The sequence below is a fragment of the Cololabis saira genome, chromosome 19 (assembly GCF_033807715.1).
Source record: "Cololabis saira isolate AMF1-May2022 chromosome 19, fColSai1.1, whole genome shotgun sequence".
Taxonomy (NCBI): Eukaryota; Metazoa; Chordata; class Actinopteri; order Beloniformes; family Belonidae; genus Cololabis; species Cololabis saira.
In genome coordinates this window covers 12127087-12149092 of record NC_084605.1, presented here as the reverse complement: position 1 = coordinate 12149092, position 22006 = coordinate 12127087, and the positions used below count along the sequence as shown (strand labels likewise).

Below are 22006 nucleotides of genomic sequence, written 5' to 3'. Positions count from 1 at the left end.
TTAACCCTTACTCCTCCCCGGGCGCCGTGCAAAATGGCATCCCACTGCTCCTAGCTTGACTAAAGATGGGTTAAATGCAGAAATTAATTTCTCCATTGTGAGATTAATAAAGGAAAAAGATTATTATTAATTCAAGTAATTTTGTGGTTGTAAACTACCACTTCTTCATTGATAAAATCCTTTAACTATCACTAAGGGAGCATGCAAAATTACTTAGTTTTTGGATATAAATCTTTTTGTAATGATCACCCTGGGTAAATGAAATACACTTAAACATATAGTCAAACTTAATAATGGTATTACCTCATTGCATTTATTTTTTGAGAATCCCTGCGCAGATGGATGAGATTAGAATAATAATTTGATTTGATTTGTTTATTTGCACAACATAAAAACGGTACAAAAGTTGAAATGAACATAAAAGCATGAAAATATGTGCAGGTGAAAAAGGAAGCCCTAAATGGGCTTATTCAAAGTTCTCACCAAGAAAATACATTATAATGTAATAACAGCAAGAACAAAAAACAGCGTTCCAAAAAGATTGGATATTTACAAACAGACAATTTCTCGGTTGAATGAGTGTGTGTGCTTGCATGTGAGCATGCACATGTGTGTTAATAATCATATTGGTTATCAATTTTCATCCATGACACTGGTACCACCGTTTTCAGAATCAATCCAGTATTGCTGGTTTTCCTCCTCTTGAAACCGACTCTTGTAGAACAACACTGACATCTTGCGGATAAAAGATGTAAATGCACACAGGAAAGGAAGAGTTATAGTTGGGGCTGGACACTCACGCACCAGCTACATATCTGCACTTTGAAGCACTGCCTTGACACATTTACAGCATTCGGCTGAATTTGAACGGAGATTATAGCCCCATACTCTTCAGAATTAATGTTATTAATAAATACCAGTAAGGTTGACCCCTTGGCAGAGATATATGCCCATACCATAATACTACCACTGCTATGTTTGACATTTGATGTGATATGCTTTGAATTACGAGCTGTTCCTTTCCTCGTTCCGTCGTAATGATGCAAGTTTGATTTGGCTTCATCTGCCCGATGAACCTTCTTCCAGATCATGGGAGGAATTTTGTTTTTAGATGTTTTCTGGCAAAGTCTGATCCGTTTCCTGTTTTCCAATGTTGCTCCTTGTTCTAAACCTTTGGTATTTCCATTCATGGAAGCATCTCTAGTTTGCCTCCAGTCAAATAGCTGCTAAATGCCAACTCCAGACCTTTTATCTGCTTGATTTGTCTTGAAGCAACATGGGGATGGACCCCATCTGAAAGATAGTGGTCTTTTTGTCCCATACAACATATCTCTGAAAGTACGTTTTCCTCTCTGAATTTGACACAAGGCTGTGTCTCTTGTGCAGTCAGGAATGGCCTGGATGTGTCAGAGTCTTCTAGAAGGCAGAGCACAGGTGCTATATCTGGCCCAGCGGCCCAGCAGGCCGCTCATATATCAGTGCAGCAGAGGAAGCAACTGCACGCTGCCTGTGCCTCACTCATTCACATACCCTACTCCGAATGACAGACACTGGGAGGTAAGGGCATGTATTTCACCCATTTAATCTGAAACAGTTAAATTGGCGTGCATGCCTTAAAATGACAGGTGTGCGATATGTCACGCCCACAGAACATAACGCTTTGTGCTTGTGCTTGAGAGACAGCATGACATTTAAATGACATTTTCTGACACTATTATGCCACCACCTCCCGACTCAGTGCTTTTCTTCAGAGGTCATCACTTTTAAAACAGCTTTCTGTCTTAACTTGTCAACTTTTAGCCTCAGGGCGCATTTATAATTCAAGCTTAGACTTATACTTTGTAAACAAATCTACACATGGATGCCCCACCCACGGAGAAATGTATACGCCAGTCACTCGTTGAGCCTATATTCAGCCACTACTTTTGGATGCCTTTCCCCTCCTTTGTCAGCGGAAACGTGCTCCAGAATATATATAACCATGGCTAAATGATCAAATTTAGCTTGCTTAGCTTTAGCTATTTTGGATTGTGTTGTAAATATTGTGTTCTACTTTTAATGCTTAATTTTTATAGGTTATATATGATATGATATTGTGAGGAAGAGACAGGACTAAATAAGCGTTCTGCTTCCTCCTGTTCCCTCTCGAACACATTGTTTTGCTGTGTGTTTTATTTTTGAATGAGACTGTTAAATTGTTTTGCTTTTTTTAATATTTTGATGCTTTTAATTTGATTGGGTTTTGTTGTGTTCGAGACAAAGCCAATAAAATAAAAAATAAATAAATAAATGCTTCTGTTTTAGATGTAATGTTTTATAACATCTTGCCAAAAGGACTACAGTTGCGAATTAGCCAGTTGGCTAAAACTGGCGCATTTACAGTAATGTTGATTAATGTATACTGTCCTTTTTTAAATAAACTGAAACTGAACTGAAACTGAAATCTTAGGTTTCCTAATAAGCATCCATTAGGTCCATGTTAATCCCACAGACATGGAGATTTTATGAAAAAAAGCAAATAAAAAAAAAAAAAAGAGAGAGAATGATCTGGGACATTGTTCAGACGTACTTCTTATCTTCCTTAAAGGAGCTTGAGGCCGGATTGTGGCAGGATTTATGAAAAAAATCCGTATACATTTTAAGTTTTCTAGTAATAATGTCAGATGAAGCGTTCCAAACCCAAAAGAATGAGCCCTCTAGTGTATCTCTCCTTTGCCTTGAACAGGCTGTGTGCTGCAAAATGTGCTGCAATTCGGTCCCGAATTTCCCGCGCTGTCCTGCGGATGTGACGTCACATGACGCTGCATGCACGTTCTCCCCGTTCTCCCGTGCCGGCTTCACTGTTGGCTGCAGTACCCCCAACGGCCGTCGTGGTGAAGGGTGGCGCTAGAGAGTCTCATTTCTTAAAAGGAGCCTCAAGCTCCTTTAAAGTCACAATGTAATACCTGTGGTGTCCTTTCCTGCTGTTTCCAGGTGCAAAAGTATTTACATAGCTTTGTTTTCCCACAAAGAGAGTCACTCTTGATACTGTCTCGGTGATCAGTGATAAAAAGACGTGAACACAAATGACTCACTGACGAATACAACCATTGTAGTGATCGTAGGAGTCGAGAGACCTCTAAACAGCGTCACCCCATAACTTAGTTCTTCGCTTCCTCACAACCTTTTCTTCTTTTTTTTTTAACCATTACACCCTTTGTTATTCTGTGTTGGACTTGTCTCTTGAATTATACAGCCACATCATGGAGACGGATGACTGCCCGCCTGTAAGGTTCTGAACCTGCACCATTTAGTCACTGTAGCACTCTTTTTGCTCAGGAGGGGCATGGGCTTATGCTGTGTCAAAGACAATATAATTATCTTTAAGAGCTAAAGTAATGTTTCTTTTTAAAACCTGAAATATGTCATAAAGGATTATTTGGAGAAAAAAAAAGAAATCCTGCAGAAAGGGCAGAGGCTGAATTCAAAATGACATACTGTATAAGACTGATAAGAAAATAACAACCTACACTGTGGACAATTATTCAAGGAAGGACTTGTAAAGGCCTGTTATCAGGCATGGATTTGGATCATTCTTGCAAATTACTTCTTGTAAGGGTATCCACATGTTCCTCTTGCACCAACAAGGGACCTCCTGGGACATTTGTATGTGGAGTTTGGATGTTCCTCCTTTGCGTGTGTGTGGGTTTTCTCCAGGGACTCTTCCCCCCATTACAGGACCTTGACTACTCATGTCTCTGGATTCTCCCAACTCCTGATAAATAACACAACCGGGAGATGCAGACACAGATAACGGCTGGATGGACATGTTTTCATAAGACTCCTCCTGTTGGATTTTCTTTTACAGTTTAACAACTTTGCAGTACTGTACTGCAAAACAGAAAAACAGAGGATCAAGAATAAAACATGCACATTTCTCAGTCTGATCTCCCCTATTAGTAAATTATTAATAATAAGCTGAACTAATTGAGATGTTTTAAGAGTAGAACAATATAATATCACAGCATGATATACAGGACTGTCTCCGAAAATTAGAATATTGTGATAGTTCTTTATTTTCTGTAATGCAATTTAAAAAAAAAAAAAAAAAAAAAAAAAAAATGTCATACATTCTGGATTCATTACAAATCAACTGAAATATTGCAAGCCTTTTATTATTTTAATACTGTTGATTATGGCTTACAGTTTAAGATTAAGATTCCCAGAATATTCAAATTTTTTGAGATAGGATATTTGAGTTTTCTTAAACTGTAAGCCATGATCAGCAATATTAAAATAATAAAAGGCTTGCAATATTTCAGTTGATTTGTAATGAATCCAGAAAGTATCACATTTTTGCATAACAGAAAATAAAGGACTTTATCACAATATTCTAATTTTCTGAGACAGTCATGTATTGTTTATTAGCACAAATGTATGTAATAAGAGTATGTGATAGTTTGTATTACATAGAAATGTCTCAATCAATATTGGTGAATAATATTTGAATAAAAAATAATGTTTTTTCATGTGCATAACACCATCTACACTGTACTTCCTTTTACTCAATGCTGATGTATTATGCAATTACTGTAGATTCTACAGTAATTGCATAATACATCAGCACTGAGTAAAAGGACGTGTTGATACTAAGAGTGATAGCAGAGCAGTGTCCTCAGATGAAGGACTTGGATATTTCTGGACCGTTCCACCATCTCTGTGTTGGCGTTGGTAGTGGATGAGCGATGGCTGCTGGATACTTTTGCTCTTCATATGATTGGGATGAGGTGAAGGTGGAGAGGAGGAGGGCCACAGATGACGAAGAGAGTGACAGAGTAGCAGTACATTTAAAGGACAGGACTAAAGCACTTATTGGTTCTCTACCATCATTTCTGGGAGGAACTAGTGGAAAAAGAGGAAGCAGCCAAGCCAGACCTGTTGGTTTCATTACTCCCTGTTTGTGTTTTCAAAAACATATTATAGACTATAAATAATGTTATATAAGTATTAAAACATTGTTAGATGAAGTGGCAGATCAGTTAGGACAGTTTGAAATGTGTTACATTCAAAAAATATATATCATTGAACATTTAAAGACCTTGTCAAAGAAAATTAGTTAGAAGCTGTCAGTTCTGATAATAGTGAGGTAAAAAATGTTAAGAAAGTGGCCTCTAATAACCTCTTGTGACCTCTGAGAAAAAATAGTTATGCTTCCAACGATATTTTTAATGTTTTCTTCTCAGGAACTGCTGCCAATGGTCACTTTAGTGAAACAGTTAAGTCTGCAAATGAGTTCATGGTGATTTTGGGCATATCTTTCTGCAACTTTACCTTGCATGTATTAAATGCTATTCAATGCTAAAGCCTGTGTCACTCCATTCATGGGTGCAGATCCCGGGGGGGACGGGGGGGGACATGTGACCCCCAATTTCTGAAAAACATGAATTGTCCCCCCCAATAAAAATACCCTAAATTATTCAAAATTGAACAAATGTATTTTCAGACTTAAAGGTTGAATATGTAGAATATGTATTAAAAAGATATTTCTAAAAAAAGAATACATCCACGGTGCGTTTTGAGGTGTACAGAATGAAAGTATTCCTACTCCATAAATGTATTTTTTTTAGTCTGCGTTTATTGTGCTCTTAGCAATGTGTGCTCTTACCACCATAACTGTGTTAAAACATGATCAGTTAGTTTAAACAACTTGTTTAGGGCTCCATATTTCATCCATATATAAATTAATCGTGCATAAAGTAGTCCCATAGGATAAAAGGAAGATGGTGAGAAGAATTTGAGATGAGTAGACACTACATGCCCAAAACCCTTAAAATTATGATTTACGAATATAACAGTTAAGTAAGCAGTGACACACACTGTTGGCTGTTTAGGACAAATAAACAAGAAAACTAAGCACAATAAATGATTCCCTGTGCAGTATTTTTTGGCGAGCCTTTACCAATTTATGGCATGGTATGAGTTGCATATTGGCAAAAAATTAAAACTTAAAATCACGTTGGTGTCCCCCCCAATCCTGACATCGGATCTGCACCCCTGACTCCATCACACACAGCTTGCTACATTTCAATAATAGCTCTCTCCTTATTTTTATCTTGGGTGTTTCCTGTATAATCAGCCACTTGTACAATGCTCATCATTTGTGTTTTGTGTTTTCCCCAGAACTGTTCAGGGGGCCGAGGGCAAACCCTTGGCCTTCCGATCACAGAAGGAGATGTTTGAAAAGATGGAGGAATCTTTTAAAACTTGCGCTCACTGCGAAAAGTGTCCAGGTCAGCTTTCAAACCCACAGAGCTTGAAGCGTTGTGCCAGGTGAGAAGAAAAAAAAACATCCTTTCTGACTTTATCTGTAACACCTCCTCTGCTAAGATACTCCTGTTAACAAAATGAGAAGTTTCTTACAATCTCACTTAGTCCTCTCTCTACCCAGATGTCTAAATGCTTACTACTGCTGTAAAGAGTGTCAAAAGGAGGACTGGCCCAAACACAAGAAGTTCTGCTCCCAGTTGCGCATCGCTGCCATTGACAGAGTTGTCGAATGGCTTTTGATCAAAGGTAAACTGCATGGAAGACAAGGACATGAATTATGGTAGCAATAATCCTTCTAAGACCATTAACAAAATGAAATGACACATTATAGTTTCTCTCATCTATCATCAGGTGACCTCCCATTCCCCACAGAAAAATGGTCAAAGCCCCAGTCAGAGATTAAAGGTTGGGATGATTGGCTTACGATGCAGGGAGATCTCACATCGCGCCTCGATCCCATTCTAAATGGTGCAAACATGAAAGACGTGTGGACCAGCGCAGGCAGGCCTCGGCCCAGCGATGACGATCTGAGGCAGTCTCTGTGGAGGGTCTGCAGCGAGTTCTTCTCCAAACCACTGACTATAGCCTGGGGGATAAGGCTGTTTGGTCTAAACCCTTATTCCAAACCGTTTACCGTTCATCTCGTGGGAGTAGGTCACAGTGAGACGTTGGCAGCAAGACTGACTGACTACGATGAGCTGAACAAAATGTTCCCCGGGCACGAGGGAATGGAGGTGGTGATGGTAGGACCAGAGCTGGTGGATGGTCCCATCGTGAGGCCTCCTCTTCGAGCATTTGGACCCAGGCAGAGGGTTTACATCAGTGCCTACAAGGGCCTCTACCATCAGTTCTGGGAGGAAGTGGTGGAGAAAGAAGAAGCAGCCAAGCCAGACCTGGTGGTTGGGTTTCATCCTGGTGAGAATATCTCTTCCAATGCACAAAAAAGGTCACAAAGTGGAACTTGTACAGATTGCTGTTCAACTTAAAGCAGCACAATGTAACTTTTCCACCTTCATTCCCCATTGTGATGGTACATCAACTTACAACAGGTTTAATGACACCTCTGTCATGGTCTGAGGGGTCTGTATCGCCTTCACTGGCACTATGTAACTTTGAGGTGGATGGTAGGAACCCTGCCACACTACTGGTAAAGCACTACCGCTTTTGTCCAAAGGAGCCGCCAAACTCAACAAAAGCTGAAAGTTACATTGTGCTGCTTTAAGAGGAGGGTCTTGATTTTATTGAACTATTTTTTTAAATAGTTTTTTTTTCTCTACATCTTTTTGAATCAAGGTTTTGATGCCAGCCAAGGCCTGGAGGATGGTTGGCTTCCTACACTTCTGCTCCTCAGGGATTGTGAGATTCCCTCTCTCTTCACTGCTCTGAAGTATGTATCATAGACTCAGAGGCAATTCTAGGGTCTGTTGGGGCCCTAGGCAAAAATTTCAAAGGGGCCCCTCAAACCAGCGTTCATCACCGTTATGTTATAATAAACTGACACCAACGAAAACTTTATGAAATGTATATTTATTTACACACTGCTAATTTACACACATGACACTGTGTGTGGTTTTTTATTTTTTATTTTTTGACACTGCGTACAGGTGGATGGCCGTGATCATGGGAATGACAACATGGGTCCCCTTAAGGGAGGTTTCTTACTGGCTACTGAGATGTCATTGATAATTGCCTTATGTTTGTTTAAGGAGGAGGATGTGGTCATTGTGGTTACCACATTTTGAGATCTGTACAGTAAAAACAGCCTTCAATACTTTTTTAGTCCTCAAAACCCCTGATAGGAAACACTTTTGTAATAAAAGTAATTATTAAAAAAAAAAATTTTTTTTTTTTTTTTTGGGCCTCATGGGCCCCCCCAACAACTTGGGGCCCCAAGCAGTTGCCTGCCTTGCCTGTTCACAAGCTGCGCCCCTGCATAGACTTGTAGCCCCTGAAATGCCATGTAGAAATCTGATAGTGCTGTATATATGTTGAGCTAATGCAGAACAAACTACTATAGAGGCAAGAAAATCATCACTGTTTTGTGGAAAGGCATTGAAGATGAGGAGTTCACAGAAAGTCTCTGGAACTGCAACAGATGCCGCTCTGTGAACATATGTAGTTGAGCCTTTAATCATGTTTATATATTTGAATTTGTGAAGTATAGAACCTCCAAGTAGTTAAATGGGCTATATGTATACTACTCACTTGCCCTTTAGAATCAAGTAATATAAATGTAATAACCATGAATCTGTAATGAGTCATCGTAAAAAGAAAACTGTCATTTTGGTACACCTCCACTTGAAGTAGTGTTACACGAGTACATGTCAGTATGCAAATAGACCTCATTGTTGAAGTTGTGAGCTTTCTCCTTTTACTGTCTGCTGATATCTTTCATTGTGGCTTTGAAACAGTAACCCTATATTCTCCAGTGAGAAAGTGTCAATGTATACCAATGTAAAAGAACAAAGATAACCAGGGACAATTTTCTGATAGTGCCAAAGTAGTGACGATCAATACCACTGTTGTTTTGACCGAGTCTATTAACCAGCTGACAGGAATAAAACATGTGCAACACTGCGTCCGTTGTGTAAAAACGTGTAAAGCAAATCTTGTTTCCTAAGTTCATTCCCTTCCTTCCACTCAAAGAGAGGTCAGCTATTTCTTTTCTTCGATTTTTATCTCCAGAGGTGTGAAAAGTATTCACATTCATTACTCAGGTAGAAGTATAGATACTAGAGTTTAAAAATACTCCTGTAGAAGTTGAAGTATCAACTCAAGTTTTTTACTCAAGTAAAAGTATAAAAGTACTGGTTTCAAAACTACTTAAAGTATAAAAGTAAAAGTAATGTAAGGGGGAAAAAAGCCATTAAGGACAAAAGCCATTGAAAATGAATGTATCTTAGTATAATGTAAATATATTAAAGAACCATATATGTGTACTATTGAGCATTAACATGTGTTTCAGAGAGCAGAAGATATGACTAGTTGCCTATAAGTATTGTAATGGTGCAAAAAGTCAAACTTCAGAGGCATGTTATCATTTATCCTAACCTTTATTGGAATGTACATCCAAGTTTAGTTGCAGGAATCTGATGCAACGGATGTAAGAACAAAACTGGACAAGAACATCTGAAACAACCACAACCAAATTCACTCTATCCGGATGGAGCAATTTAACTGGATAGTTTTTTTTTTAAAGGCCGAAATGAAATAGAGTAACAAGGCTGTTTTTAAAATCTAAGGAGTAAAAAGTACAGATAATTGCGTGAAAATGTAAGGAGTAAAAGTAAAAAGTCATCTGAAAAATAATTACTCCAGTGAAGTATAGATAACCAAAATTTCTACTTAAGTAAGGTAACAAAGTATTTGTACTTCGTTACTTGACACCTCTGTTTATCTCTAAACGGTGCAGATGAAAAGTGCACCCTGATGTGCCTTCATGTCATAATCACACAGTCCGGATTAATCAAACATGAAGCTGTAGCCAGGATAACTAAAAGCTTGAGTCAGTGTGGATTACACTAAACTTATAAGATAACTAAAATGATCATGTGTTGCCACCTTAAATGCACTTCTTTATGTCAGTAATTGCTTTCTGTCTGCAGTGAGACTGAGATGACCTACTCCCTGCAAATCTTGTTGGAGCTGGAGATGGACATGAGGGGAAGTGGAGAAAACCCCTTCAGATCACTGAAACCAGAGGTGGTCGGCCCGAATCCCAACAAGCCTCCCGTCTACTGCAACTCGCACTACTTCTGTTTCCAGGGTCTGCTGGACACTGTGGAGCTGGAGGAGCCGCAGGATGTCTGAAGGATCGATGAGTGTCTTCTGTGCACACACACATACACACTGTTGCCTTTAACAACTGGAACTCAGTTATATTTTTGTATTGGTGTAATTAAATAGGCCTCAGTGTTTGAAAATAGTTTAAATTGTGTACTTCTAATCATTGATGAGTCACCTCTTTACACAGCTGCAGCCAGCAGGCACGTATGACTTTTAAATGTATTATCTCAGTTTTATGGCATTCAAATGAGAGCTGTGGAATTTGAATATACTTCTCTGGGCTATTGTCATGTCAGAAGGTCATTTAAACTCTAGTCAAATGTCAACTGTTGTTTTTAGTGACAGTAAAGCATTTTAATTGTTTCTTAAATAAAATAGAAGCAACATTGATGCTGTCTGCAAGAGAGGACAGCGCAGGCCGCTGAGGTCCGTCAGTGTTTGCAGGAAGATTATCTCTTAAAGTCAGTTGCGGGGGGGGGTGGGTCTCGTCAGCAGTCATCTGTTGCAGCAGCGGCAGAAGCAGACTTAAACAAACAAAAGACTGATAAAGAAGACTGGCTCTGTTCTGGGGACTGTTCTGGAGCCTCTGGGGACGACTGTGCAGAGAAGGGTGCTTCATAAAATGAAAATTATAATGGACAACACTGAGCCTCCTCTTCACAACACAGTATTTCAGCAACAGAGCATCTTGGGTCAGAGTCTTCTTCAGATCCGCTGCAGCACAGATCCTCTTCGGAGATCCTTGTAGCATCCTCTAATGTAATAATTTCCTGAAAATGTAATAACGCCCTAAAATGTAATAAAATTTGCACTTAACTCAATCGAAAATGTAATAAAACCCAATAATGTAATAATTTCACCAATAATGTAATAAAATATCCTGACGGATATTGTAATAACATTTTTACCATTAATGTAATACCTTATTACGTTATTGGGAGTGTATTACATGGTACTCAAAGTCTGCAATTTAAGCCAATAGTCATTCTGGTGTTTCAAATCCAGCGTATATAACATTCTTAGATACTTAAAACACAAAATGTAGAACTCTGGACTGAAAATGAACATATATACTACATTATTTGTCAAGTATTACATTATCAGTTTTGGAAAAGAAAAAAAAAGACCCACCTGAAAATGTAATAAATTCCCAAAATTTTTTATTACAATATCAGTCAGGATATTTTATTACATTATTGGTCAAGTTATTACATTATTGGGTTTTATTACATATTTGATTGAGTTAAGTGCAAAAGTGATTACATTTTAAGGCGTTATTACATTTTCAGGAAATGATTACATTATAGGGTGTTACAATCCTTCCTGCCCACGGCTGTAATGAAGCTTCCAAGAACCTTAAAAAATGAAAGTTACCGCATCATAAGATTTTCCTTTAGGATACATAAAGTAGAACTGAATTGAAATGAATTCACTTGGCTGGTACACTAACTTACTGTAGTTAAACACAGCTTTGTAAATGTTTATGACTAATAACACAATAAAAATGAACCATATGACAAAATAAATGTTTTTCATACCAGTGTCTGCTTCTCTTGTGACTCGTTACACACAGTAGTTGATAATTTAATGGAACTTTGTTTACCCTCCCCAGCCCCTTTATTATACCTAATAAAGTAGCCGGTGGTCTGTTTTAAGGATAAAAGAAATACTGTGGAGGATATTGCTCAATATGCATTATACCTACTCCACTGATGTGCTCTGAATATTTTCCTCATGAAACAATCTGAGAAAATGAAACAGTGCAGCACAATGAAATTCATGTCTACAGGGCTTTATAATGTACAGAATGAGGTTGACAATGCAGCCAACTGTGACAGTATTCAAGTCGGCAATGGAACAACTGCTACAGGTGTAAGGATTGTACTGAGAGCGTTTGCAGCTAAACACGAGCCAAAGAGTGAAAGCATGCGTGTACATCAGCACAGGTAAAATGTTAAACACAAACTCAGTTCCATTCAGCCTGGAGGGGGACAGAGACTGCAGCAGTTTGAGCAGATGGAGAAGTATGACGACCACAGTCATTGGAAGGCAGACAGCAAAGATGACGACGCTGTATATTGTCCCAAAAGGTTTAAAAGACCACTCCCCAGTTACAAAGTGGTCAGCGGTGAGAATAATACAGGTGATGAAAGTTTAGTTTAGTTTATTTTGTTTTGGTCATTTACATTTTAGGATGTTTGCATATACACACTGTATATGTATACACACAGGTATAAATATATATATATATATATATATATATATATATATATATATATATATATATATATATATATATATATATATATGTATATATATATGTATATATATATGTATATATATATATGTATATATATATGTATATATATATATATATATATATGTATATATATATATATATATATATATGTATATATATATGTACACATTTCCTTTTTTTTTTTTTTTTTTTTGACCAAAAAGGTATAGGCTGAAGCCTCATGGCTTATTTTGCCTATCCTTTTCAACAAAAGGCAGACTACAGAAAAAAAATACCAATAAGAAGAAAACGCAACGAATGAACAAAACAAAGAAAATGAACAAAGAAAAGAAAATAAATGTGGTCACTCACGATTGAGGACAGCTGCAGGAGGAAAGTTGCATAATTTAGACAGTTTAATATGAAGATAATTTATATTAGTGTTCTATATTTATCTATTATTATAGATTTATAATTTTTTTTTAATTTGTAAATTGAGCTACTTTTTTCTGTGGGGGATGTGTTTAGCAGCTGGAATTAAAAAGCAGGGTAGCTTTGGGGACAAAAGTAGCTCTCCTCCTCTCCGTCCTGCAGGCGCCTCCTGGAGGGGAGCCACTTTTTGTTTGTTTTATTAAAGGGGACCTATTATGAAAAACACGTTTTTTCTTGCTTTAACATATATAAAGTGGTCTCCCCTCAGCCTGCCAACTCAGAGAAAGAGGAAAGCAACCAAATTCTGCAGTGTCTGTACAGCCGCCCGGATGAGCCATCCAGTGTGACGTGGCTTCTATGAGCTGTTCAGATTCTGCTCCCTTTCGTTACGTAACCAAAATGCGATCGGTTGGCCTCCGATGCGTGTAACCACGCCCACAACTAACTCCGCCGGCCGGAACTTCCGCCATTTTTTCGTAGTGGTGTATCGCGTCATTCAGGCAGCCAATCAGCACAGAGCCTCATTATCATAGCCCCGCCCACTCAGAATCCCGCATAGAGAATGAGGTTAGAGAATGGGGAGATAGACATGGTTTAGAGGCTGAATTTCTCATTTATTTAGCAAAAACAATCAAAAGCTTGTTTTTAAGACATTCAAGGCCTGTTTAAAATAGGTATTAGATGCCATAATAGGTCCCCTTTAAGTGATTAATGCATAGAAATAACTTTAAAAAAATGACACTTGTTATCATCATTGCTGATCGTGGGATTGGTATTTAAGAGTGATACTTTCATGTGGTGTGACAGCTCTTGCGAAGTTCCTCCTCTGCTGCAGGAAGAACTGCTGACCCGCAGGACTGGGACAGTCATTGAGCATCACTAGATCTTAGTTTCCACTCAACCCCGGTCAATCTGTACTACAGTCAGGTCCCTGGTGTTTAATATAGACAAGGACAGTTCTTCATGGTTGAGTGAGCTCGACACTGAAGATAACAAGGCTAATGTTGCACAGCCAATTTTGTTGCTGCCATGGAAAAATACATATTTTTTAATTCCAACCTAAACACTTATATATTGTAGCATATACATTTGAACTACCTAATCAAACAGCTGAAAAGGGTTTGTTTTCAAAAGCCTCCTTGTTATTCAGGTTGTAGGCTACTAGCTAGCTAGCAAGCACTGGAAGCTTACAAAGCTTATGCTTTCTCTATTAAATCCATCAGAAATGAAACTTTTCAATGCATTTGAGGCAAATCACGCTCCAACCAGCAGGTGTTCTGACTTCAGTCTCCATAAGGATGGATGGATGCATCTAGGGTTGCCACCCGTCCCGTAAAATACGGAATTGTCCTTTATTTGAGAAAAAAATGTTGCGTCCCGCAATAATACGCGACGCGATTTGTCCCGTATTTTCATTAACGCCCCATACACACGTCTGTCACACACACACACACATCAACACTAAATTGATCAATAATGAACAAAATAAAACACAGGAAACATTAAGGCCAGCAAAATCTTTGTGGCGGGACAACAGGACCTGCTGCGTCTGTGCCCAGATCTTTCTATGTCATTATTATTATTATATATGTATGTGTGTGTGTGTGTGTGTGTGTGTGTGTGTGTGTGTGTGTGTGTGTGTGTGTGTGTGTGTGTGTGTGTGTGTGTGTGTGTGTGTGTGTGTGTGTGTGTGTGTGTGTGTGTGTGTGTGTGTGCGCCAGACAGCGCAGCGGGGAGGACTCGGGCTTCACCTCCAGGTAGGAGTTGGGAATTGGGAATTAAAAGTTCCGTATTGAACCAATAAAAACATATATTATGCCAGGCCCGGTTCTACGATGGTGCATAAGCAAGCATTGCACCCTCAGTATGTGTTTGCGTGCTCAGTTGAAAAGATTGACAATGCGCCCGCGTTAAGCCTGATTTATGGTTCCGCGTTAAATCGACGGCATGGCTACGGCGATGGGTACGCGTGCGACGCGCACCGTACGTTCGCGTCCCCACGTATCCTACCCCGTAAACTCTGCGTTGGTGCAACGCGGAACCATAAATCAGCCAAGTCCGTCACTCATCTCCGTGCAGCAGCAGCGTGCCTGCAGCAGCAAGACGCTGCTCTCTGATTATGGCTCACAGTTTATGAAAACCCCAAATAAAAAATAAATTAGAGAATATTTTATGAAATCAATAAACAATTCCATCATCAAAATTATAACAAAGGTTCAAAATATCATGCTTTGCATGTAATAAGACTAGGTAATATATTAGTTTCACCTTTTAAGTTGAATTATTGAAATAGATTAACTTTTACACCAAATTCTAGTTGAATTATTGAAATAAGTTAACTTTTACACCATATTCTAGTTGAATTATTGAAATAAGTTAACTTTTACACCATATTCTTCACCTGAAGCATTTTTTTGTCATATAATTTCATCCAAAACTTGTATAAATCGAAATGTGTTTCTTTGAGTGGCAGCCCTGTCATGGCTTGGCATGGATTTGTTGCAATTGGCGATTTGGAGGCGCCAAACCCACTATGTATTTTATGTGGAGAAACGCTCGGCAACGAAGCAATGAACCCATCCAAGCTCCAAAGACACTTAAATACAAAACATCCTTCTCTCAAAGACAAACCAGTGGATTTTTTCGAAAGGAAAAAACGTGAGTTAGATTGGCAGAAGCAAGTTTTAAAGGCCACAACATCAGCTAACGTCGCTGCAACGAGGGCTTCATATCTCGTTGCTCACCGGATTGCAAAAGCTAAAAAGCCCTTTACAATTGGAGAGGAGCTAATACTGCCCGCTGCAAAAGACATCTGCCTCGAACTTTTGGGGGGAAAAGCAGCTGGCAAAATGTTGCGGCGGTCTGGCAATCGAAATAGGCTGTTATTTTCGTAAAATGAGTCGCCACCTGTTGGTGGATAAATATATGCACCTGAAACCATTGTAAAGTTAGTAAAACAATGATAGCCTGCATTTTAAAATGCATTGTTTTTTTCTAAAATGTTTATTAAAATTGACATAAATTGTCAACCGGTCCCTGAGCTTTTTGTTTATACTTCTGCTGGTCCTCGGCACAAAAAAGGTTGGGAACCCCTGTCCTACGCCGTAAGCTCTGCGTTGGTGCAACGCGGGCCATAAATCAGCCAGTGTCCGTCACTGCGTGCAGCAGTTTCCTGCAGCAGCAAGACGCTGCTCTCTGATTATGGCTCACAGTTTATGAAAACCCCAGATAAAAAATAAATTAGAGAATATTTTATGAAATCAATAAACAATTCCATCATCAAAATTTTAACAAATAAAGGTTCAACATATCTTGCTTTGCATGTAATAAGACTAGGTAATATATTAGTTTCACCTTTTAAGTTGAATTATTGAAATAAATTAAGTTTTACACCAAATTCTAGTTGAATTATTGAAATAAATTAACTTTTACACCATATTCTAGTTGAATTATTGAAATAAGTTAACTTTTACACCAAATTCTAATTGAATTTTTGAAATAAATTAACTTTTACATCATATTCTAGTTGAATTATTGAAATAAGTTAACTTTTACACCAAATTCTAATTGAATTATTGAAATAAGTTAACTTTTACACCATATTCTTCACCTGAAGCAATATTCTACATCTTGGCTGATGTGGACATACAGAGCATAGGAGGCTATTTCAGCTGCTATATGGTTGGCTGTCTGTACAGTCATGCAAGTTCAATGCTATTAAAGAACACGTTTTTTCATATAAAATAAACACATTTTTATGCAGTTTAGAAGTTTTGGGGCTTTTTTTTGGCTCCTGCGCTGCTGAAATCGGGGCGTCCTTTATTTCTGTTTCTGAAAGGTGGCAACCCTAGATGCATCACATTACAGCACAGAAATAAGTGCAAACATGTTACAGGCAGTACCACCATGGGAGCAAAGCATCAGGTGAATTCTGTCTCAGTTTCACTTGATTCAGAGGAGCAAGTGAGAGAGCTGGAAGGACTTTGCTGCAGTTCTATCAGCCAGGACCATAGACTAAAAAACAACAATACTGCATTAGTGCAGCATGATTATTTTGATTGGGCCTTTGGCTGAGCCGACTGTCAATCATTTATATGAGAAATAGATTTAATGCTTTATATAAACTCTCCTGGCGTTGCAGAAAAAGGGTTGTCGTTGCTGTGAAATCAAATAATTGAGACCAAAATGTTTTTTTTTTGTTTTTTTTTTAAACCAGGCTGCTAATACGTTTCTGCTCTAAAGTTGGATATTTGAATATGGGAGTTAATGGAGATTACTCTTTTTTTTTTTCGACTTGCTTTTGAAGCCCGCCTCTAACTACCAGTTGAGGAACTGCAACAAATATTAGTTATGCATGAGCCTCAAACCCAGAAGTTAAATGGTTGGCACTTGGTCAGGACTTGTGGACCAGCTCCTGATCCAAACTGCTTACAGTCCGGCAGCTCAGTGAGCAGTATGGACATACTGGAATCAGCCAAGAATACACAGGTGACAGGAGCAGCCGGCTGGTCTCAGGATGAAGAGATTCAAACTTCCTCAAATATCATTTTGCAAAAATGTCAATGTAGTTCGCAGTTTAAGTTCTGTCTGAAAGGTCACATCTTCTCTCTCTTGTTGCATTGCAAACTGTTATATAAACAGGGGTTGTGTATGAATTCAGAATTGATTTATGTTCATGTTAATGTCCTGTTTTGTAAAAAAAAAACAGTTGTGGTCAAATTAAATATAAGGAATTTTAAAATGTATTTCAAAGTGTAATAAATAAAAACATATACGCATATACGTTTATTCATGCATTCATTTTATTTCTCATATATTTTCACATTTTTATTTTCATGAAAAACTAAATACAAGCACAACTTCATGAGGGTGTATCTATGATGTTCTGGCCTCCCGTGAGATTGTAGAAACACAGGTGAGGCTCATTTACATGTAACAAAGGCACAAGGCATATCACATCAGCAGATGTCCCCCGACAGCCCCTTACAGAGTTCCTCTTTCACCAAGATACACTAAGTCACCATAACACCGCAAATATATTCATTAAAAACTCTTTTTTTAGCTTAAATTATCAATATCCATTCAAAAATTTTAAAAAGTAAAAAAAATCTGCATTTCATAATGTTCAAATCATAGCAAGCAGCAAATCTGTCAAATCAATTCCCTTGATCAGACCAATATCATTTTATCTAAACCATAAAATCAGAAGCAATCAAGCTTACCGCCATGCAAGAGGAGATTAGAAAGACATTTATGTGCTTTTAAAACCACATATACCAAGCAGTGTAAAAATGAGGTCCACTATGAAAAGAATGAGATTGACATATGTCAGGAATGCAACCATAAACTGAATGGCCCATACGCAATAGCTTGGTGGGCAGTCTTTGGGACGGGGATTGTTTTTGAATGCAAAAATGGGCCAGGTAATAGCAGCGAATACATAAAGCACAACAGAGATCACCAGGAAGATAAACACAAACCTGTCCAAGTTAAAGGGCAAACATTTCTTCAGTTTTTTTAGGATGTTGGTGGCTATGATCAAAGGAATGATGGGAAAAGGAATGGCATACGCTACAACACAAGCAATCAGAGCTGGCTTATCCCTATAACCCGTAAGTGACACAAAAATCATACAGCTGACGAAGGCCTCCATAACTTTCCAGAATCCAGGGAGAGCCGCCAGGTAGACCGCCTTCTTCTTATCCATGCATTTGTCCTTCAACACTTCAATAATGTAGGCTATGGCACACAGGAAGGCCAGTATGCTCACTACCCAGCCTAAGATGCATGTCTTGCAGAGGTAGAAGTTGGCGTAGGTGATGGCGACGCAGACAGTCATGAGCGAGGAAGACATGGCCATGCCTGTGGCGAAGTCGGCCCAGTTCATGCAAAACATATCGAGCACGATGTCAAGCTTGAACATCTCGATGATAGTGATGATGAGCGTCATGATGCCGCAAAAGGCCCAAGCGAACATAGCGTAGTTCCAGTAGGTATGGGTGCTCCCTCCTCTGAAGGAAGCCACGATAAAGGTGGCCAGACATAGTACAATCTCCAGCATGTGCAGAGCGCCTCGTCCAGACAAAAGAGCAGATGGAGTAAACTTTGCCTGTGAGAACGTGTCCTTAATAGAATCAATACATCCCATGGCTTCAAATGAGTTGCAGCGTAGTTGTAATGAACTTGCTCCTCTCAGGACAGAGACTGTTTGAGTTGTGTTCGATGTGTGCTCTCTACACCTTTTCCTGAAGTTGCACTTCCCAGGTACGTTTTACTACCTTTGTAGTTTGCATAATAATCTTGAAATTGACTGTATATCTTGATAAATGTTCTCTGGAACTGAGAAAAACTAAATGACATGCTTTAAAGACACACTATGTATTGTATTTATTGCTACTATTCAAGTCCATAATTCTAAACTAACTTATAGAGTTGTAGTATAATGATGGCATGAAATGAAGAAACACAATGTATTTTTGTGCATCCATCCATCCATCCATCCATCCATCCATCCATCCATCCATCCATCCATCCATCCATCCATCCATCCATCCATCCATCCATTTTCTACACCCGTTTTCTCCTGTGCAGGGTCACGGGGGTCTGCTGGAGCCTATCCCAGCTCATGAGAGAAAGGGGTTCACCCTGGACAGGTCGTCAGTCTTTTGCAGATCTTTGTGAATCCTTTCAGATTAAAGCTTGAAATCTACAAACTCAAATCTTGATTATTTTATTTCAGATCTATACTAGAAGCTCTAGTATGGTTTTGGTTTAAAACCTCATACAACTTCTTACCTTACACATGAGCAAAAAAAAAAAATTTCTTGTGTAATTTTTATTGTTTTCTAATGTGAGATGAAAGTTACATTGAACTTTTACTTTCAGTTCCAGCCACAAGTGCCTTTTAAACTCAGTTTAATAATATTTTGCATTTAGATGGTTTTATCAGAGATTGGCCTGAAGCATTCAACAGTGAGATACTTGTTTGGAGAGGATGACAGTAAAGGTTGTTCCTAACATCTACTCAATGTCACCTGTGTCTGGCTGGACTTCAGAATGCATGGAGCATTTATTGCAAATATTTGAAAATTAGAAACTGCAAGCTCCACTATGTCACCCAACAGTCTTAGGAAAAGAGGTGAACTCAAGCCCAGCAGAGAAGAGAGTAGGAGAAGCTAAAGGAGCTGGAGGGTTCACTGTCTTCAAACAAGCATACAGTAATGACACTTGGAGATAGGAACCATCTTAGCCAACTTCATTCCCTCTACACCACATTTTCTGCTCTCAGATACATGTTGGAGAGAGGATTTTTGACATCACACTGATACAGAGCTACCTCTGATATCTTACATTATAGACCACATTAACACAAATAAAGTAATATATGTGACTTCACTGTTTATGTGACACCTGGAATTAAAAATTATTCTATAAATGAGAATATTTTGCATATAACACAGGAGGGAATAATACATTATAATGCATCATTACAGATGAAATGATCCAAAATAGTAATGAAAGTAATGAAATAGTGATATTGTTTTCTATCAATCCCTTTTTTTGTTATTTCTCCATTTAATTGATAAAATAACTGGCTCACAAGCATTCAGGTATTTGGTTCATGTTCGGTTATAAAAGAAATTTGGTAGCATATCGTTCTGCTCCGATTTTGAAACCCAGTCAAGATTGATACATCTAAATTATTTGTGCAAATTGAAATTGTAAATTTTCATGCAAAACAATTAGGGTTTACGTCAATACATTCAATTTTGACAAATATTTATTTACACACTATCTACAATTTACACACCAATCTAGCATTATATTGTGATGGATTGTTTTTAATACACGTCAACAGATTAATAATAAATAAATAATAAATAAAGCCACTCTATGTACCAATATAATTTCTGAACAAATGGGGCAAGATATCCCAAGGACGTTCATTCACCAGCCCCTGATTGCAAGATATGCTGGACTGTCACTAGTCATTAACAAAGTATTGTCAGTGGCTGTTTTGTCAGCACGGAAGATCTATAAGCCCCTGTGTGGTCAGATGTGGTAGTACTATATAGAGTGAGAAGAAAGGTCTAATAACTATATGACAAGTATATTTAGTTGTAATTTTCTGTAATTTTACCCTATGTAAATGCCCATTTTTAATCATGCCATTTCCCATATGTGGCGTATGAATCTTTAATGTATATCATCTATTTCTGCAATGTTAAAGCATGACAAAACATCCCAACAGCTTAAACACTCCTCATAAAAGTGTGATTTAAAGTTAAAAGAAAATCTTAGATAACAAACCAACAAGTTTCAAATAAAACATTTAAATGATAGGTAAAAAGTGTATTCATGCAGTCCAAAATCAGCATGATTAAAAGGAGTTAACACTTTTCCTGTTTGTTGATACTAGCTGTATTCATCAATACTTCAAGTTGTTTGGATTTATAGTCTTACTGAGGCTTTGTTTTATAGTTTTCCAAAGGATATGTGTCTTTGAAAAGTCTGAAAGTGTCTGTTTGAGAGCTCACTGTGAGTAGGGTTATGTAGAACAGCACTGTTGTGATGCCATTTTAATTAAACATTCAATTTTCTGCATGAATATGCATGTAATTTCTTGTTTCATAAACAACTTAATCCAAAACTAACATTAACTGCGGGTCTCTCGGTATGTTGTCAGACCTTGTTGACAATGTCACTGCATTTCAGTGACAGTAGTCCCCACACACACTAAACTTCAAATGATCAATGGAAATCTCTGTTGGTTTACTTCATTTCTGTGGCTTTGCAGCAATGCACTCCTTCCATATTCAGCCCTGCCTATCTTGAATGTCAGTCATCTAATAGAACCTAGTGTAGGAAAACTATTGTAACAACTAGATATCTTAAAAACCTGTATAGGCGAAACGATGGTTGGCATAATTCTCTGGCACATATTAAAATGAGTTTGATTAAGGCATACTTTAAACTCCTTGAAGAGCTTGATCGCCATCTGTCGACTAGGCACACGTCAACTCCAGCTGCAGCTGTAAAATGTTTCCGTACGGTCCTACTATTGTGTGACACTACTCACGATATTGACGTTATATGTTCATGTTTATATTTCATAAAAGCACTGCTTCCTGAATAAACAAAACAAATAGTAAACTCATTTTGAAAACAGTTTTATTTTATTTTATTTTGTAAGTGGGCCCTTCATGTTTAAGCCTTCGTTTCTGGGGAAAGTAAATAGAAAGC

General features: G+C 38.1%; 2 protein-coding genes across 2 annotated transcripts; one reads left to right on the top strand and one right to left on the bottom strand.

The window, feature by feature from the left end:
• The first annotated feature begins 1434 nt into the window (after window positions 1-1434).
• LOC133419324 (putative protein MSS51 homolog, mitochondrial) lies at window positions 1435-11626 on the top strand. Its single transcript, XM_061708432.1, has 6 exons — window positions 1435-1557; window positions 6160-6309; window positions 6428-6552; window positions 6658-7221; window positions 7600-7693; window positions 9912-11626. The coding sequence occupies exons 1-6, from the start codon at window positions 1541-1543 to the stop codon at window positions 10114-10116; spliced, it is 1155 nt and encodes a 384-aa protein (XP_061564416.1). The 5' UTR covers window positions 1435-1540; the 3' UTR covers window positions 10117-11626.
• A 5944-nt stretch (window positions 11627-17570) lies between these two features.
• LOC133419293 (myeloid-associated differentiation marker-like protein 2) lies at window positions 17571-18958 on the bottom strand. The gene has a single exon (XM_061708375.1). The coding sequence runs from the start codon at window positions 18909-18911 to the stop codon at window positions 18015-18017; it is 897 nt and encodes a 298-aa protein (XP_061564359.1). The 5' UTR covers window positions 18912-18958; the 3' UTR covers window positions 17571-18014.
• Between the last annotated feature and the right edge of the window lie 3048 nt (window positions 18959-22006).

Excerpts from the sequence above, each read along its gene's own strand:
- LOC133419324 (XM_061708432.1), top strand. Across the intron at positions 6,553-6,657 it reads CGAATGGCTTTTGATCAAAG|GTGACCTCCCATTCCCCACA; the intron begins GTAAACTGCATG and ends ATCTATCATCAG. Across the intron at positions 7,694-9,911 it reads TCTCTCTTCACTGCTCTGAA|TGAGACTGAGATGACCTACT; the intron begins GTATGTATCATA and ends TTCTGTCTGCAG.
- LOC133419293 (XM_061708375.1), bottom strand. The coding sequence starts at position 18,911 with ATGGGATGTATTGATTCTATTAAGGACACGTTCTCACAGGCAAAGTTT.